Consider the following 21,374-nt stretch of genomic DNA (forward strand, 5'->3'; position numbering starts at 1 on the left):
AAGCATGAGAATGCGACTGCTATCATAATGCAAGCGTTCTCAGAGGCGACAGACAGATCACATCAGCTAACAATGCACACCAGTAACGATTGCCTTACGGCTTTTGAGTTTATTTGTTTTCTTTGCACACGTAGTGACTGCGGCTAACCGGGACGACCGCACTTAATAATCCAGTTCTACCGATTGTGAACATTGCGATCAGTAAATAAATGTTCCTATCTCAATAAACACACGAAATTAAGCGTCGTCTAATAGCATGATTGCGATACTCGGAACGGTTTTTGGCATAATAATGACGTCAAAAATAATAATTGTTTTTTAATAATAACGGGTTGAGAAAGGATTTATAGAAAAGTACAAAAGAAAAAATGTAATTTATTAAACGTTGTATTTCCGAATTATAATACATCTTGTATATGATTTGTTGATCAATTCTACATCTTTTAAACTAAAATTTGTAGATCAACGTCACAGACGTTCTGATAGGGTAAATTAGATTAGTATAATATTTATTCATGATTATACACATCGATTTCTCATGTAATACATGCATTATATGTATATATCGCGGGGAAGGGATTTACAATTGGCGATGTGCATTCCGTCCCACGATAATCAGTGCTTCGTTATCGGCTAAATTGGAGCCGTGACGGCGATTCGCTTCGTCGTTACTTCACTCCCGCCGCGCCGGTTTGGTGCCGGTGTAAAAGGTCAATGGTACGCGTTGTGTTACATCGCTGGACATTCGTCACGCCGCCGGCAGGTATATATTGATTTCGAAATTCCAGGTTGAGAGATGGAATGATGGAGAGGTGGAAAAACATTTTTTCAATGGAAAAGTTATCTTGTTTTTTTCTAGAATCGAAATTTGAAAAAAGATAACGACGAAATTTTTTATAATTCCAGTTTTATTTTCAGACATCGTGAAATAATTCTTATCTTAAAAATATTACGTTGATAGTATTATGATTAAATTTAGGGATTATATTTCCGCATGTTTGTAATAGAGAAATCTACATTTATATGAAGAGTAAAAGAGGAGAGGAAATAGTTTCATCCCGACCCTCAGTTTTTCTAACTACCAACATGCAGAATGCAATACAACCGTAGTTGGAAAATCTAGGAACACGTACTCATCATCATTGCGAAGATCAGTGTTTTGAGTGCGTGCTCATCCTTATTCAGAAATTGGCTTCGTACACGCCACAAAGCGGCTCATTTCACCGACCGTCATTCCAGAACCACACCTTTCCTCATAATGCGAAGTTTCACGTTACGAAAGGAATCTAAAGTAAATCTTGCGATCATAATAAGAAATCTTGCAAAAATAAGAAATAGAAAATTTTCAATTTCTCGATTAGTATACTATTTGATTTAAAAACTAGCGAATTGATAGGCAGACAAACGCAAGGAGTATTAAAATTTGTATAAAATATAATATCATATTAATATACATTATTTAGGTCACTTGTTAATCTGCGAGAACACCGGAGTCGTGTTGTCCATGTGCTTTCAAAATTAGAAATCTGGCCTCCCGCCAATTTTGGCATGGTGATCGTACACGACACGCGCGCGAGTCGTTCGGGTCTTATTTTTAACAAGATGTGGAAAGCGTGGGCGGAAACCGATCAGTGAAACGATTACGGCGCCCACGTGGATCAGGTGTGCGCGTAAAACGAGTACTCGGGTACCGGAGCGTTCGCCGTTAAGATGCACTTACGCTGCGAGAACGAACGATATATCGAGGTCTATGAATGAACGCTCGTATATATTCCTCCTTTTCGCACCGCTGCTGGCAGAATAGTTTAGATCGATGCGAATGAATTCCTTTATCAGCAATCTATGTCTTATGGACGTATTCGTGACATTCTATGACATCATTGAGCTTAATATATTTTCTTGTTTATAACATGAATCAAACTTTACAAGCGCATTTTTAGAAGTTGGCGTACCGGTTCGGTTCACATTCGATTTCCTCGTCGAACCTGCCGTTCGTTCGCGTACGATGTCGCGACTGATAAAGGTCGTCGCTCGACGACTATTTTCTGTATCCATGGCGCTTATCTTGAGTACACTTGCAACCGCGGTTGCACCGCGCGTTTCGCCGCAGGTAGCGGCGCTTTCCCCGTCCGGAATCGCGATCACTTACCGTCGCGACAGCGCTCTCTTGTTTCTCGCTCGGGGTATCTCGCTCTGACATCATCGACCAGACGGTCGTTATAAGTTCGATCACCCTCGGTGCCACATTTGACTCATTCGAAGAATAAATATCCGAACGCGCGACATTTAGCTTCAAGTGATATTTATATTTTGCAACTTTTACGCCGGAAATCGAGAAGACTCAACGAGGGTGATTGAGCAATAATCGTGAAAGATATTTTAGTCTTCAGAATGATTTCCTTTTGTTTAAAGAAAAAGTTATTTGAGAAAACGACACTTGATTACATGTGCTTATAATAAAACGCTTTATTTTCGTAAAATATACATATCGCAAAAACTTGAATACAATGGATTATAAAACTTTTCGTGTCTATGATCGATGCGACTGAGCGTGTAGACATGAGTATACGATTCGGCGTTCTACAACAATGAATAATACATGAGTAGTATATTAATTATACCGTTTGTTCGATCGTAGCGAGATTAATGAAGTGAATTAAGCGGAAAATCTGCCACGAGCACGATGGAATTAATGAGCACGTAATGCAATAGCCGGGATTTGCAAGTCTATGATCTTGACGAAGCTTTCGCAGTTTTCCTATGTCAACTTCCTAGGGAACGAAAATTTCAAGGAAATTATAATTTATCAAGGTTTATACTTTAATTTTTTTTACTCTCTTTTTCCACATTAAATTTTTGCATTTAATATGCAAATGCGTAACTTTAGAGTCATTAGTACTATCATGTCAGTTTGTGAATATATTATGAGTTAGAATGAGTATCTTTTAGCATCAGCTGCAGTCTTTAAATAAAATGATGAATATGGAGAGAAGAATCTCTAAAAAGTTTGCTAACAAGCAAAGTCACTTTTGACTTATTTTCATGTTTTTGTATAATTAAAGTCAGTATAAAAATAATTCATGTAGAGAAAATAAGTATTATCTATTGCATTAAAATAAACTGTTATATAATTCAAGATACGTGGAATAATAGTTAAAAATCAAAGACTATAGTCCTATAGAATTTCTGAAGAAATTAGTACGATTTAGATTGTAGAAATGCGTATTTAACTATCCAGGAGTTGTATGCAAGAAAGCAAGTCTGCGAATTGCTTACAAGTTTTAAGTATTTATTTTCATGTTACGTGGCAGCCGAGAATCGGATTGTGTTTACGCGTCTCGTTTATCGCGTAAAGAGATCCTTAACATCATGCGTGCTCTCGCACCGGCGGAAACGCTGTGTGATCGTTCGCGTTGCTAATTCCATTCACATAATGTCCGAGGCAGTTGTGATTTGCGTGGGAACCCGATTATGACGTTTGCACCGCAATCGATGCACTCGGAGAGCGGTTACGTATATAACGGTCCCTCCCTACTTGCTATCACTCCCTTTCTCTCTCTTCTTAAATGTACAGACATGTACGTATATCTATTTATCCCGCTCTTTCTCACTGTCTCCCAGCTTCCTCTTGTCTTCCACTCCGATCGCCGCAGGTTGCCCGAGAACGTTCCACGCTATTACAGGTTCGTCCGTGCGTAAATGCTCGCTCGAGGAGAGATCGACGATCCCCTCGATCTTTTACGCGACCCTGACTCTCCGTTGTATGAGCGCCTCTTCGTTTTATAACAATGACCCACTTCGCGTTCGCTTGACACTCACATTTCGATGAAAGGATCTCTACTGTTACTTCCACATGAAGAATTAGAGTGTCAGTTTATATAGTTTATAGGATGCTCACGGAATTGTCAGTCACACCTAGAAAATAGATAAAATGTGTCAGAAGTCTTGCAACTTTATATACAATTGCATACAAATTGCATGCATTTTCTTCTATCAATTTGGTATCGATTAGTTTTTAATGAAAATTAAATGATAATCATAAAATTATTAAACGTTGGACGTTAAAAGATGGAAAACGAAGACTAATAGTGAGCTCGAGCTCGCCAAGATCTTTCCAAAATCAATTTTTAATGTCTCGTTTTTTGTCATTATGATTTATTGATTTGTATTCCACTTCTTTTTGAGTGAAGAAATAATTTATCTGTAAGAGAAGTTGCGTGGAATTTTCACGAGGATATATCATTTGTACCGTGGAAACCCTTGGGAGACGCAATGATGGCCAAATAAGGCCAGGAATGCACCCGAACATTGATTGGAACTGAAAGAACGTGCCTGTATGCAGTCGCAGGATTCCCGCAGGACGATCTCTCGCAAATCGAATTTATTCGCGCATATTTTGATACGTTGAAGATTACGAGTATAATAATTTGTGTCAATATTCTGAAAATAAATATTATTTTGATGCAAGTGTGTACAAGGAAAGTTAGCAAAATTTTATGAAACTGAAAGCAGTAGGTAAATCATCTCCTATATTTCTTCGTAGCAGAAAATTCGATAATAAAACTTTTTAGATTCGAATACGAAAATAAAAAATGCGTTGCAGTATACATGTATAATTTTATAGCAATTTATATTATCATCAAAAATATAAATCAGCGAGAGCATAGGCAACATTAACAATTCTGTATTTCAAAAAGCTCTTCCAAGTTTACGACTTTATCGTAAATTTACATAATATATATAGATCACGGCGATATAGAATCATAACGTATGTGTGTATAAAAAAATTCGAGAAAGGGAGTTATATAGATAACGCTATCGAAATAGTGTATATCGAACTCTTCAACACTTTCGAATCAGATCTCAGCTCATTGAATCGCGTTAGATAAAAATGTATCACAGATTCGAGGAGCGTCCATTCTCGAGTACGGATCGAATGTCGATTCCATTATCTGGTGAAGAGGTGTACGCGGCTCTGGACGCGAAGTAGGATTGATACGCTTCGAAAATCGTACATGCATTAAGAGTGCCTGGCGCCGCACCGTGCGTATCGTGCATTCTCGCGTGTGAGTGCGTGAAAATGCGGCTCTAGGATAATATCGCCGGTTACACGAGGTCATTTCCGCGGTGCGCGTACCTACACAGTCAGATTTTATTTACGTATATTAGTGCGTATTATGCGTGTGTGCACTCCGCATGTTGCTAATCAATCGCGTTTCGAAGCACGAGGTACTTATGCGCGCTCGTAAAGGAATAGGAAATATTGGCATCGCATGACTGAGTACGAAGAAGTGCAAAGAGATACGGTAAATTGAACAGTTTGGTGTCAAACTATCATTTAGTGAAATTTGTTTCAAAGATATTAAAAAAATATTTTTAAAAATTTTACATTAGATGTTTATCGTTACGTAGAGTTCGGTCGAAAGGAGAACGTCTATAAGAGTTTATTATCTCGATATTGATCGAGAATCGATTGTCTTCTATGGCTGCTGGAAAATTGCGGGCGATATATCCGCGGATTAGAAAGTCCTCGATCTCGAAACGTTTCCATATCCTGAATCTCGCGGGGAGAGGAAAGGTCAGTGGTCTTGGCCGAAGAGTTTTCTACGGCGGCTATGATTCTGCGGCTGCGTCAAAGCCGGCTCGTCACGCAACACGGACATTCGTGCAAACCGCATACGGCGAGCGAGAGACCAAGAGACAGACGAGCGAAGAGAGAAGAGAGAGAAAGAGGGAAAGAGGGAAAGAGAAAGAGAGGGAAGGAGGAAAGAGATAGATGAAACGATAGGGGAAACGGGAGAGGAGAAGAGCAGGACTACAAACGTCGGCTTTACGGACGGACGCTGATACAGAGCCTAATAGAAATATCGATTTCGAGGGTCAACGCACCTCGCGGCGATACCTCTGTACTTCGTGCATAATTCTTCTTAAAGAACATCGTCGCGGTCGCATACGATAAGCACTGAAAGAGGATTTTCTTTCTTCCTTCCCTTTCGAGAAAATTTGGTCACAAGAAGTAAGAATCGATTATGCTTTCTTTTGCTTTTACCTTTGGAGCTATTTGAGATAATTGAAAAATGTGGATACTGCAGGGGAAGGATCATTAATTATAACTAGAAGTTCATTAGAAATGAAAATTAAAGTAATAAGGTTACTTTCGATACTATCTATTGCATCTCCATGCACGTATAAGTCGATTAAAGAACGAGTCGAAGAGAACTTCTGGTCTCATTAAAGATGAGAACGAACGAGGAATGTTTTACAAATGAATTAAATGGCTTCTTACGAAGAGACTTAACTCTCTTACGAGTAACTTTCCTGAAATAAGATAATACTATTCGTGTAGCATGCTTTCGTTATCGATACTGGCAATAAAAGCAATCGGGTATCTACTTGATATCGCTAAATACGTATGTATGACGAGATATCGGAGTAACGATGAAAAACCGACGTTTCCGAGAGTATCAGTAGTCGTGCTCTCCGAGAAATCCAGTACGAATCGTGTGTTATATACTCACATCAGATACACTCAGTGCCGCAGTCCCCCATATCTCCGATAAGATTTAGATCCCCGTTTATATCTTAGCTAGGAGTCGGGAGTTCTCGAGAACAGGCAATCGTGCGCAGGATACCCGCGGGCCGGATGTGCGGTTCTCGTCAAGTCGCGGGTAACGCGATCGAAATTCTATATTTAGAAGCGGTAACACCCGGTACAGCGCGGACGGTAGTCCGCGTATGGCGCAGCTATTCCTGTATTCCACGATCTTCTCCTTCGCCCGCGCCATCGCTCTCTTCGTTTTTCGTCTGCCGCGCCGCGCTCCGCCTGGGGAAATTCTTCGAGGGCGGACGGATGCGCCGAGCGAATGCAGAATCGCGTTCCCCGCGACATTGGACCCGCTGCGCTGGCGCGCTTTGAGATATTTCCTTTATCTCCCGCGGGTCCCTGCTCGCAATTAAATACAGCCGCGGCTTTCCGCGAGCTGGGGCATCGTTCTCGCGATATTTAACCCCCTCGAGGGATTAAATATTCGCGCTGCCTCTGGTACGTTCCTCTCACAAAGCTATCTCGCACTTAAAAGTCGGTTTAACTATCTTGGTAACTATAATGTGCATACTTAGTGTTTGCACTGATTCTGTAATCAAATTCTGTAATAGTGGACTGATATCACGAATGAATTTCCTTCAACGTGTCGTTTTGAAAACATTTGTTTACGAATGCATCTATGATTTATTTTGAAAAGTTGAAAAGATTTTTACCGAAAGGTGGAAACGCGCGGTGATTATTCCACAAATGCTGCACAACGATAAAGTAATCATAGAAATATTTCTATCGTTCCTCCTAGAAATTAATCGCTGACCAGAACGATCCTCTGCCTCGAACAAAGAGTCATTCACGATTGACGGCGCGTCTCGGCGCGTTATATCTCGATTGTCCGTATATTGAGTTACCCGCGCGCGCGCGCGCGATGTGTCTCGACAATCGTTCATTCACGACCTGCTGAGTCGTGTATTCGTACTTTACGTTTATTTCGCCTTATGCGTGACTTCTTTCGACCCGCCACTATCGCATCTGCTTTGAACCTCGTGAAAGATTTACCACTTTCCATCTTCAAACGCAGATGAGCCGTGGAAAGCGATGTATATGTAAATAATTTCCGTCGCCATGTGTTTCAGCTTTTTATAGAATAAGTCAGGATAATATCTCGCTGAAAATAAATAAATTTGCTATGTTTAGATCTGTATACATGTAAAAATAGTGCAATAACTGTCCAGAGTTGTTTTATCTTGTTATAAGTCTGATTCCATCTCACTTTAAGTTTTTGTCAAATTTTGGAATTATATATGCCACTACAGCTCATTTAAAACTATATGATCCCTATCAATGGTGACGTGATGGGAAGTCCGGCGATGACAGTTAGCGCGATTATTTCGTCGCTCTTGCGTAACGTAAGCGCTGCTCTCGTTATAGAATCTCGCACGCTTTTCTCGGTAAAGACTGGATCGGATCTGTGATTTGTTCTTCGTGGAAATATCGCATGCGCTATTCTGGATCGACGCTTAGGCATGGCTGCTGAAAAACCGTCAACGTTGTGATTTTTCCGCGAAACGCCTTGCAACCGCCTGACCGGATTATTTTTCAAATGAATCACGGAAATCGAGATAGGTATTCATTCGTCGGTTTGAGACACCCGAATAATGTCTATATAGAAGATTATTTTTGCCGTGTGATTATGGAATCACAAAAATAGAGAGAGTATAAAGTGTTCGTTTTACTTTACAGTTACGATTTTATTATGTATAATTATTTCGATAAATTTCTACACTTTGCAGTTAGTTTTCGTTCAGTTTCGCGCGGTCAATAGTTTGGAAAGCTTTTTTCAAAACTTTGTCAATAATATTTTACTTATATGAAAAAGGTCTTGAGTTTGTACGTACGATTATTATTAATAACAGAATACAAGCAAATCTGAAGGGAAAAACGCTTGAATGCAATCGATCCTTGAAACCGGATATCGTATGCGTCGCATTTTGCGAGAGCGCGCTTTGCGGTGCAGCATGAGCGCAAACATGACGCCGCCGTTATTCGACGTCATCGCCTGGCGAGCCGGAACGCGCGATGTAGAACAGTCTTGGCATTCATGCCGATTCCGATGAGCCAGATACCCGCTGACTTATTAACAAGGGGAAATGTGAATGAGTCGTGCCTTTCGGAAGTGATGCGCGAAAGCAACTTTATATCAGCCATTGCCATGTTGAAAAAACATACGAGTCTCTCATTGAATAATTTTAGCGTCGCAAACTGTTCCCTACGTTGTAATTAATAATCACTATTATAATTAACAATTGTTGAAAAATTTGCTTAATGGTTTTTATAAAGAAATTAAGGGAAAAATAATATCTAATAAGTATATTGTTAAGGAAAATTATTTTGTTTTATACCGGATTACCTGCTCAAAAAAATTCATAGCTATTTTATTATAGTAAGTATTGCTTATGTGAAAAAAGTGGCTTAAAATTTAGCGTATCACAAAGTCGTGGGAAATTTATATCTGCTAATTTTCTTGCAATTGCGCATTAATCGTGCAGGCAGTCCAAAACACTGCATGTCCTCAATCTGGGACTTAAAGCAGTTCGAGGTTGATTTTTTTGCAAGCAACGTTTATTCCGTTGTACTTCCGTGAGTTTAAGTCTGTTGTTCTGTCCCTTTGTTCCCGTAGTTCCTCCTTTCACTTCATCGCTGTCCCACTCTCGTTACCGAACTTGGCAGAGCTCTTTCTCTTTCGAGATCGTCCTCCGTCGAGGAGGAGAATCGCAAAAGTGCGTAACGCGGCGTCGAAGGCGCCACAAAAGGAAGAAGAGCGTAACAAGTCGGCGGGGAACGAACGAATATGGAGTGCATCGAAACGAAACGACGGGAGAACGGAAGAGACTGTACGAGAGACGTATATAATCTGTATAAAATTTATTTAGGACCGTCTTTATTCGTAAACTTTAATTAGATGGACATTAATTGACGTTTAATTGTTTAGTTCTTTTTTCCTCTGAATTCTGTCTGTATATAGAAACAGTTTTGTATGTAAAAGTTCTGTGAAAGAAAATCCTAAAAAAGTTTTATACGTAAAGAAATATGTATCCACGACCAGTTTGACACATCGATGAAATTTTAACGCGTTTTGATTTCTCACGAATCAACGATTTCTCGCAACTTTTCTATTCAATTCTGGAATTAATGCACTTTCTTACATTGCGCAAGAATTGCACATATCATTTCTACTGCACGCACACATAGTAATACTGTAAGAAGTGATGCGATGGATGTATTCTTGATAAACAACGTCGTCATCGTTAATAATGAACTTTCCAATTAAGTATCGTAGTTTATTAAGCATTAAAATAATTCCAAGAAGTTTAAAACTTTTCTAAATAATTATTAATAAAAAATTAATAACTTTCAATATTGCCATTAATATTCTTCAATGTATCTCTGTTAACATTATTAATTATTTTATATTTATTATATAAGTATTACATCATAACTGACTATTCTTAATGTGAATTTGATAAACGACAAATGTCTCGTTCAGCCAAGATTGTCGATGATGCATGACGCTTGAGAGTTTTCAATGTATTTATCGCCATTTAAAGTTTCCAAGGTCTAAAAAACGTCGTGACGTTATTAATCGTTTTTGGGCAAAAGAAGGAGGAAGCTATATCCTCACTGTTTACTTTCACTGTTCGGTACATTTTTATATCTTGGCGCACATGGATTGCAGCAAAAACAGTAGCAAATATTTATTTTTTGTTATATAATTGCCTATAATTTTTTCACAAAATAATTCCAGTTTTTCATGTTATATGCTAATACATTTTGAAGCTTGGTTTGTTAAATTAATATAATGCAGTTTCTATTTCTTTTTTTGTACTTATTATTTCCACATACACGGATTAGCTAACAAGAGTCTAATTAAAAATAATCTTGTTAATTTAACAGCATTTTTAATGAAAGAAATACGTTATGCTCTTGTTTTAACAAAATGATATTTGTTTTATTAATACTAATTATTAAATTAATAAGATTATTTTTAATTAGACTGCTGTTAGCTAATGCTGTTGATATATCATTTTTTTCGTGTATAAATATGTATTGGGGATATAATTTGTGGATGCCCGCAGCACCTAATTAGCCTATTTGCTAGAATAAACGATGATAATAAAAAACATCATTACAATGCTTGATAATTACCTGGAAATAATTAGCGGCAATACTTCCGCGATGAACGCTGATGTATAACCCCGGAATAAACGATATATCTTTGTTGTTAGCGAAAATGCGAATGAGATGCGAGGAGATACCTCCTAGCCAAATTGCATGCGTCGCGCATTTGTAATTCAAATATCGCAACATTGTTCGTGGATTAACACGCCAGAATCTTTCGCTCGTCGTTTGCGTGAGGTGAAATATTGAATATATAGTACTAGTTGTGCATAAGATGGAATTATCGTATTAAGGATACCGTCATTGTCTACTCTACGGTGATGCTACGGTGTTGTATAGGATGTTCCAAAAGCTGCGTATATTCGCAAGTACGATGCAAAGATGTTAGATATTTCTTTGTAAAGATATTAGAAGTATTAGAAAAAGTAGCAAGCAGATTTCTATAATAATAAGGAAAAGAAACAACTTTTATTTTTTGATAAAGAAAAGTTGATAAGAGAAATAATAATATCTTTATAATAATAATTGAATCATTTCCTTTAACAGATTATTTATATAAACTCTTTGAGCTTTTTGCCGTAAAACTGACACTGTTTTAACGATCCAATAGATAGAAACGAAATTATTTGTTAATTTACGTTGAACTACGCGTCCCTTTTCTTGCGGACCACACGCAACAATCCGGAAGGTTTAATATCTGTTTCCGGGCGCGTGCCTCGCGTGCCGAGACAATCGCGTCGCTCCGTGCAAATTGTCTTTAATCGCTCTCCCGACGCGGACCACGGTAGCTTCTCGAAGGTGGTACGAAACTGCGCTGGGGTATTATTTAGCATCGCCATGGGCAACGACGGTGCTTACCGAGCAACACTGTCGTCGAAATAGCGCCCATAGTGCATTGCTCGAGTCTATACGTATGTATATACGTATTTGCTGAGAAAACGAATTTTTAGAAGTTTCTGCGTCTGAATGGTAAAGAGTTGGTCGTGAATATTTTAGCAATGGCATAACTGGTGCTTACGCTGCTATTCCGGAGCGGCGGCTATTGATTCGGCCCACCGGATAAAAACGATAGCGTCGTCAACGTTTTATTCTGGGATGACGCACATGCGAAGTTTCACAGAGCTGCGACTCCAAGAATAACGACTGAAAGTATAACAAGCTGTGCGAAATGGTTCGCAATAAAGTTTTCCTTAATGAGAATGTTGTGATATAAATAAATTTCAAGTTATAAATAATTAAAAGTGATTTAGCAAATTTGGCTGTAAGGGTGCATATAATCAAAATTTTTATTTCAAGTATAAACTTGTTCTAATATGATTTTAATTTTAAACTTAGTTACTAAGATATTTAATAGCAATTTAGCAATGACAGCATTTTTGGTGCGTTATTTCACTTTTCTAATTTCGCGACCAGTTTGTCGGGGCTTCGCACATCCCTCCCGAAGAATCCTTTTTCGGAGAAACTTTTGAATGGGCGGTGGAGGGTTTCCCCGAGTATACACGTGAGTCATCGGACACCCTTCGAGCACCCTCAGAAGGAGATCCGTTGAATTCATCGTTCCGGGTTTTCTCGACCCTCGTTTCCGTGTCCGCGGAATTTCTTTGCGGCGGGGCAAGCTTGTGTTCCATAAGGCAGATCTGAACGCGAACGCTAGAAGGTGAGGATCGATCGAATCAGGGCGTTGCACGGAGAGGACTCTGCGTGAAAGAGGAGATAAGGTTCGAGGAAAGACGGTGCATCCTTCCCGAGGGTGACTTCCGCCATTGCCGACAGGAACGCGAGACGCTCGCAATCTTTCTACAAACACCACTTGTATTTTTATCGCCTAATATAATTGTTCATCAATTCGCGATAGACTTATCATTAAATCATACATTAATAATTTATACGTTAGTTGTGCGCTCTATTTACGTAGATAATTTTAATCAAATTACATGAGGAATATGAACTTTATCATCAAATTTTCTATCTATTTTGTAACTCAGCATATTTGCATCATCTAGATATACATATTTTCGATTGTTATATGTCGGAGTACATAGTAATTATTTCAGTTTTATGCTGTATCACATACAGCTAAAAGAAGTCGCGCATTTTGTGAATGAAGATGAATAACGAAACGTTCCATATCTCGTCATATCGTATTTCCTTCTTACCTTCAGGCTAAATGATACTGGCTGTTCCAGTTCCATGGTATCGGCTCGGATATCTTTTAACTTGATCAATATCGATATGTTTCCGTGTTGCATCGGCTTTGCTATAAACTCGATTATGATTTATCGCGTGCCGACATGTCGATTCGACGACAGTCTCTTCCTTTCCTTACTGCCTCGCTTGCCTGTAAGTCCCTAAGGCATTTTCGCCAAGAAGCTCATCCTTCGCGTTGATCCTCACGATATCTCGAGTATACTTTCGTGAAGGGATCTCTGGTAACTCATATCTGCTGCACCCTTCGCGAACGAGGAGATATCGCTAATTCGACGATAAACGCTCCGAGTGTCGAGTGTCGAGCTGCTAGCGGCGCGACTTACAAGTATCGCGGCGATATCTCGGTTTTTATTTATATTTATTGATAACGCCGTCGTATCTGGACGCTTCAAGGGAATCCTGGGTACTGAAGTTATCTTTTTTTAACCTGAATTACTCTACTGTTATGGAATCAGAATATCTATAATTGAACTCTTGGTGTTATTATAGCTGTCATTTGTAATTCTTTCACAGAATCGTATGTGATAAGAGGAAAAGTGTGCGAGTTGCGTTAGAGATTCAACCATTCCATGATTACTTCATTGGAGTCTGAATAAAGCTGTTTGCTGCTCTGACACGATCGATCACTCTGGTCGCATGAGGGATGAACCGTGCATAGTCAAAGAGGCGCCTCGTTATCGATGTAGGAACCCGTTTCTTCGGCTGAAAGACAAGCCGTCGTGAGCCGTCTAGCTGCAACATCGGTTATGTCGCCGCTGCTGGAGAAACGGGAGAGCTTTGTCTGCTCGTTGCATTATTAATCGAGCAATCGATATCTCGGTCTATGTTTCATGCGCGCACACCATGACGCTAGCCTGTCGCTGTACGTATTACGTTATTCCATCAACTTGCATTACTTTCTCAACTTTTCAGCTTTATTCGATATTTTCCCTTCTGTACAACTGGAATTTCTGTAATCTTTCTATGGACAAGATCAGGAAGTTAAAAATCTTCTAATTTTTAATAATTATTTAACAGCGTGATCTACATTATTTCTATGTTTTATACTTTTATAACAATTCGAAGGAATTACGATAGAAAAAACAATAAAAAACATGATAAAATTTATTAAATTTCTTATTGCACTTATATATAAATTGTTAATCTAACTGTATAAGATTCAGATGCATTACTATAATAGAATTTTAAAAGTCTTGAAAAATTTATTCATGCGATATTATACATATTATAACATGTTCCAACCCTTTATTGAAGGATTCGTTCCTCTCACGTGTCTTATTTCATCTTCCCTATTATGTAAATAAGGAGCGATAGTTAGATGATTTATTACGGTTACCAGATAGTATATCAGAAGAGGAAGTCATTATTAAATCGTATTAGCGTTTACATGTCTTCGGAATAAAAAATACGAAACGAATGCACAGTGCCACGAGCATGACATTTTCTACGCTTGTTCCGGCGGCAAGAAAGCTGCATCGTCTGACAAGCTGACGCGTCGCCACGCATTTTCCATCCTTGCTACGCGTGTTCCGCGACCCGCGCTACCATGTTCGCTCTATCGCGATGTAAACCTTGCAAGGACACCTCGTCCAGTGCACCGTAAACCCGTTCCTCTCTCGCTCCCAACTCCTCCTTCTCTCTGCCGCAATTAGCAGCGCAGTTTCGCGCTACTTCGGTGGAATGCAACGCTATTCCGTCCCGACCGCGAGACGATTACACCGCACCTGCGTGGCGTGGCGTGGCGTGGCGTGGCGTGTTTATGTAAAGCTGTCCGGCGATGCGCTTTCAGCTCGGGTACGCACCCGCGGGTGTTCTGCTCTATCTAAAAGTGACCCGCACGGATTGCTGCTACTTTCCCACACGCGTTACCACGAGAACTTGAAGTATCAGCCTTCTTCCAAGCTGTCACGTGATGACGGCACGCTAGAAATGAGAATCCCGCTGTAGCCAACAATTTTATATCAGAATCAATCTCTTACACGTATATCCAAGAAGTAAAGAATTATAGATTTCATTATTAGCCGTTTGTCAGCCAAAGTGTAATATAATTATAAATGGTCCAAACGCGTTCTTGTCGTGAAATTTTGCGTTTTCACAACAAGAATATTTTTATAAACTTCTCTAGTCTGAAGTCCTTCATAGGAAGTGTATTTCGCGATAGACATTCTTATTGATTACCAGTTAATCGCGGAACTGCGATTGGCTAATCACAGAACTATGCCGCTGAGCTAAGATCTCGCTGCTCACCGAAGGTCCTTCAACGGGAGACGGCGGAGGCAAACGGTTGCATTACTGCGGCGTGACGGTATCGAAATAATTAACAGTCGCGCGCCTGCATTTACCCGGAGTGATGCCTAACGAGAATCGAATTAATGGAATCGATACGGTCCACCTGCAATCGTTGCAACGCAGGGGAGGACCGGTCTGTGCGCAAGTGCATGCCGCAACCGGGGATGAGTTTTGTCGGAATAGTGCAAAATGGAAAGAGGACGCGGTACAACGAGTTGATTTCTCTCGAGACAATCGAGCGATTAAATTAATTTTCATTACCGGTAATGGCATCGTGCGCACTTGACCGCGATGTACGGCGACAAATTAATCTAATGTCTCGTTAGCACCGTCTGTAATTACGGCTTAATTTCTTGACATTTAACGCGACTGCTGTTTTTAATCCCGGAATACATGCCACCTTAACCTATTTTGTACATTTGTATCGCACTCGGTAGAAAATAATACGCCTGTTTATTACTGCAAAATACATCTGATTTTGCTATAGCGATTAATAGTAACAAAACATTATTCCTTTGTGAATTATGTTGTATCTATTTTTTGTTGCAACACTCATGTACATTATTAAATTCATATTTCTATATTCAAGCAATTATGAAATATTTTTATTTACTTATTATTTGCTTTTATATATACCTAATTAAATTTGACTATTATTTAACTGAATAACCCGTATATTTAATTGGTACCATGTTTAGATGTAAGATACGTTTTACCGAACTTAAGCAAAGCGCGCTCCGGGGTTAACTAATTACAACGAAGCGGAACTCCACGTTTCAATTTGCGACACGAGTATATCCAATTATTCGAGTTAATGAAAAGGAATTGTGACAAAGCGACATTTACGCCGCTCGCGTTTCTACGATCACAGTTTCGCGGTCCCATTAATGGGAATTTCGGGCCAAGGCCCGTTCAACACTACTACTAAATGTTTCGTCAACATTTCTGCGCCATCGCAGCTGGTAACCGCAAGTTACCCTCGAGCGAACAAAGCTATATTACGTAGACGGTACATATTTGTCGATGACATACTTGCATGCAAAGCGAAGGCGACATATGGCATCGACGTAGAATTATGCGAGAGACGCTATTTCCTAGATTTTCATAATTTCTTCAATTCTGTAATTTTTTATATTTCTATATTCACTAATTGGGTACGTATCTGGTATTGGGTATATATATGCCGATAACGTATTCGTACGCTTTGAAGAAATAAAAGAACATCCAAATTTATTAGAACTCTTTGTTTCATAAAATAAATCCAATTTTGGTGAAAGCGTCGCGTTTATCAGCGATTTCCTATTACATTTATCGAATTTCTCGCAGTTGCTTTAATTTCCACAAATTTGCTGTGGCGATATTTTGCAATCGCATTTGATTTTAAACTGGTGCAATTAAATTACTGCGATATAGAATTTCTTGTTTATCGCTCTCTCTGTATATGTATAAGAAATCGTTTATATCCCGAAATATAAAATAATATCTTGATGAAAATACTTTGATAGAAAATTTGACGATACAATTTTTCTGTGCAGGTAAAACGATTCGACGGACGATTGGCTCGCCATGGAGCGATACGAGGAAGAAGCCGAGGACAGCGACAACGAGACAGATCCTGAACAGCTTCTGAACGAGTGGCTGGGCGAATTGGACAGCCTGACTGTGGTGAGTTTATATTTCTCTTCACGTGGTTTCTTCGTTAGGTGTTTTACGGTCAGGAACCCGCGAACAGCCGTCGTTGTGCTAACAGTATGTAGGCAGCCAAGGCAGCCAATCGCTCCATGAAACAATCGTAAATATTCCAAATGTCTGAAGAAAATTGGAAAAATAAATTTTATCTTTTCACAAACGGTTTGTACAATAATAGGAGCTGAAGAACGGACTCCTATAGCAGTAATATTAATTCATCGGAGCATTGTCAAACACCCTGCATGTAAACATAGACGGCATATTGAAGTAATACTGCCAATTAATTATAGATAGTACACATATACCTAAGTTACACGACATTGCAAATAATATTGTATGTTACGCCTTACGGCACAATTAATCGTAAATGATATATAGAGCAATATACAACTAAATATGCTTTGAAATTATAAATAACACGATCTTAGGCTACGATGATTAGTTACAATATCTATGTTCACAACAAATATACCGTGCCGGATCTAATTTAAGCAATGACTAAACGTTAAATAAAGCGGTAGACGGTGATATAAATTTGACGTCTTTAATTAGACGTCTCTCATACGAGACGACATCTAAAGACCGAAGTAGAATCGATGTCAGGCAAGAAATTTCGATCTGATTAGTTTGAAAGACGAGGCGATCCAATGAAGAGGCAGCTGACTAACTGCCTCTCTTGAGTACGCGCTTCTCAATTGGTGTCAATTGACGCGTGGTCTAAATGATTCGCTAGTCGCACGAGAAGCCGCTGACGCGAGTTTACTTCCTTGAAAAGCGTGCACGTCTCCATGCGTGTGTGTTTCTACATTTGAGGCCTTAAATACCGTCAACGACTATGGAGTATATACCGGCAAGTGGGTTTTACGTAATTCACAGTTCATTAATAATAACGGTTTCACGTATTAATGAACCATATTATCAATAAAATCGGGTCATAAATAAAATCGAAAAATATAAATTTTATGAATAAATCTGAACGAAATCGTTTAATTATATCATTATTTATATCTACAACCGTCATTCCAGTTTAATTTATTATATAATTACGCATAATTTTTGCGATATACTTATTTATTACTACAGCAATATCACACTTTACTGCAATATTCAACATTTAAAATACTATAAAATCTTTATACATTTAAAAATTTAATCGTAAAAATTTTAACTTGTATAATTTTGTCAAATTTCTTTGACTTAGCGTACAAGTATAAAATAGATTCATTATTTGCATATCTTTCTGACTCGTGACTTTCGCGATTTGCGCAATAACGAAAGCGAAACGACAGAATTGTCGACAATTGACGTGTCCGAGTGATTGCGATGCGAACTTTGTCCAGCGAATAGACCAATGTTCGTTCTTGCTGAGTGCTTTTAGCACTTCCTGCCCAGAGGCTCGCGGTCTGACGCGTGGTTATCTGTAATTTCATTAAATCGCGGATAATCGCTTTCCTGACGGATCCTCTGTTACATTGTTAGTTGTGTTAGCGACTTTCAGCGCACGATTTTACAGGACAGTCTACGGATCTGCGCGATCCGCGAAACGTCATTACGAAGTTCGAGAATCCCCTTTGTCGTTTGTTCCGGTAAAAGTTCACGCATTTACTTTGTAGAACTTCCCCCTGGTTGGCTTTGTCGAAGCAATAGCGAAATTTTTAGATTAATCTGTAAAAACTGGCAAGTTATTCCACCCTCTTTTTTTCAACATCGTTTTCCTTTTGCTGTTTGTCGTAACAAGATTTTCAGGAACTTGAAATAAATCTTTGTCATATTACCTTGTCTTAAAAACTTTAATATTGTCAACTTGTATAGCGGGTCCGTTTTTTCTCGGGGTTTCTCGAGATACCTGTTGAGTATCTCCTATTTTGCATACAGACGAGTTTATAGGTCTTCTCGAGCATAGCTTGTATTTTAAAGACTACAACTCCATTTCACGAAATGGGGAAATTATTAAATTGGAAATGTCACGTGCGTCAGATTTATTAGACGGCGGTGTTCTAATAAATATTTTATTAGATAAACTGTTTTTTTCATCTATTTTAAATTTGGAGCTAGTCAGTTTAAGCCGCTATCTCTTGATATCTTTGATAATATTCTCGAACAGAGTTTAAACTCAGTCAGGATCAGCTTAGTTTAATTTAACGTGATTTAAAAATAGAATAATTCCAGGTACGAATTATATCTTAATTAAATCTTACCACGACACCCGCGATTTCTGGCGAACCGGGACGAGTCTTAATTACAATCGCGGTTGATCTGATTGCAAACGCGACGTCCTCGAGGAGTAAAAGTCTTCACTGAAAGGGAAACCGTGACGAGTAACCTTGAACCTTTCTACAAGCCGCCGGCACGACGAATGGACACTCGAGAATCGAGTCTAGTCAGTGAAAGATGGATGAGTAGAAATGCACGAGCACTTCTACTTGGCCGTTTCGCGGCGAAGGTTCGGCGAATCGATAGCAGAGCAATTGGATGTCATTGCCCCGCCATCACGCGATGTTTACTTCACGAGGACAGGAAGTCGAAATCGCGACGATCGGGCAAATGTAAAGTGAATGACCGATTAGAAGATATTGACAGGTATAACGCCTCTCAGTAAATTCTGACGTATGCCTCATCTTTATACATATTTGCATCTATCGCTCGCCGATGTTCCTCGAGATTCTAATCGAGTCGTTTACGAACAAGTTGCTAAAAATTCATAGAAGAAGATAGTTGAAGCGATCTTAAGAAAGATGATATGTTACTTGTTTGGTATTCCCGTAGTTTGTTAGCTTAACTTTGTCATCGCGATCACATGATCGCCGAACGCTCATTTCGATGGGTAATGACGCTTGCAGCGCTGAGTCTTTATCGATATACGAGATGGGTCTTATTCGCGCGTAAACGCGTGGCGTTTCACGAGTTGCATCGCGTTGAGAACGATAAACAAGCAATCGCCCGTTCCGGGCTTTCTCTTCACCCTGTTGCTTTCTTCTTATTTCTTTCACTTTTATTTCGAGATCGTTCTGGGATATAACGCAAGAGGCGAGAGAGAGAGAGAGAGAGAAGGAGAGAAAGAGAAAGAGAGAGGGAGAAAGGGAGCTTTTGCTTGCACTTGCACTTGGCGATGCATCGGAGGTCGGTCAAGGCGCCTGTGTACAGATCGATAGCCTGGCAACGCGGAACGGATAACGTTGCAACTGTGGTCGCTGACCCCTACGTGGCCACAGAACATTCGAGAGAGCGCTGGAACAGAACGCTGAAACATCTTGCGAAATATTATTAGTCAAATCCGGGTCACCGTCGTTTGTCTTGCGCTTTTGATAAAGTACCTCTAACCAAACCGAGAAGCAAAATTAATCTTCAAAAATTTCGAACTAATGTAAGAACGTAAAACGTATAGCTACGTCCTTGTGCATCTTTAATATAAAATAAAAAAATTCAGTAAATGGCCAGCAGAAGAGTAAACAATATAGCTATATAGCCGTTTTCTACTTCCAATAAAGACGGAAAGTTCAGTGAAATTAACTATTAAACTATGCGCATTTAAATTGAATAGAATGCGCTAGACTAGACGGAAGGAAAGGTTCATAAAATACAGAATACCTATCTTTTTCCTTCTCCTATTTACGGAAATAATGTTTTTTTCGTTATTTTTTTTGCTACGTAACTACACTCCGTGAATTATTCGCGATGATTAGGGCGTTACGGTGCTGAGCATCATCGTGCACATTGGCAGGCCGTTCCATCGAGACGCGAAACGCGCGTCGGGATGATTCGCGTGTCGCGGACGTACCGTAGCGCGAGCACCGAAGTGTCCAATTTGCAGGCACATTCCGCTCGGGGACCGGAGCATTTTGCGCGGGGCGTCACACACGAAATTACTGTGTGTGTGCCCCGCTAAATTACATAATAGCTTTTCTCAGAATACGCGCACAGCGCAATCGTGTTGTCTCTTACTCATCTGTCCACGAATTCATAATTATTCCTGATACATGGCATTTTCCTCTAGATAATTGGTTGATTTTTTAATTAGAAGAATCTATGAATTTCTCCTATTTTAAATAGATAGTAACTTGGCAATGATTAAAAATAGTGTTATTTAGGTTTTTGTAACGATCTAGAAGACAATGAAGATAACGAATAACTAACTTTTATTTATTTCTTCTTTTATGAAAGTGTTTCAGTATATTTTTATTATAATGTATTTTTAATTGCAACACCTTTGCAACGAATATTAAGAGTAAAATTTCAGATTTATTAGTTAACTTGAAATTTGTTTCATGAATTTTACTACTAAAAATTATTTCTGCGACAATGAATATTTTTTATTTTTAAATTTATTTTTTAATTTTGCAAAAAGATTTTGCTTATCTCTTTTCAATCAATAAATTAGATAAACACCTGAAATTATTTAGCCTAGAGTTGATTGTATAGACTTTCTGACGGTATGTCGTAAAATAATTTAAAAATTATTCGCGTTATCTTC

At 39.0% G+C, this 21,374-nt stretch overlaps 1 protein-coding gene across 1 annotated transcript in view; it reads left to right on the top strand.

Annotated features, from left to right (window-relative positions):
• The window catches only part of LOC139785220 (uncharacterized), a 121,498-nt gene that overhangs the window by 20,763 nt on the left and 79,361 nt on the right, over positions 1-21,374 (top strand). Inside the window, exon 2 of the mRNA XM_071724404.1 lies at positions 16,750-16,879. Within this exon, the coding sequence (XP_071580505.1) occupies positions 16,781-16,879 (99 nt within the window). The 5' untranslated portion in view covers positions 16,750-16,780. The remainder of the gene's footprint in view (positions 1-16,749; positions 16,880-21,374) is intronic.

Source organism: Temnothorax nylanderi, unplaced genomic scaffold (assembly GCF_030848795.1).
Source record: "Temnothorax nylanderi isolate EJ_2023f unplaced genomic scaffold, tnyl_v1.0 TNYL_tig0008_pilon, whole genome shotgun sequence".
Taxonomy (NCBI): domain Eukaryota; kingdom Metazoa; phylum Arthropoda; class Insecta; order Hymenoptera; family Formicidae; genus Temnothorax; species Temnothorax nylanderi.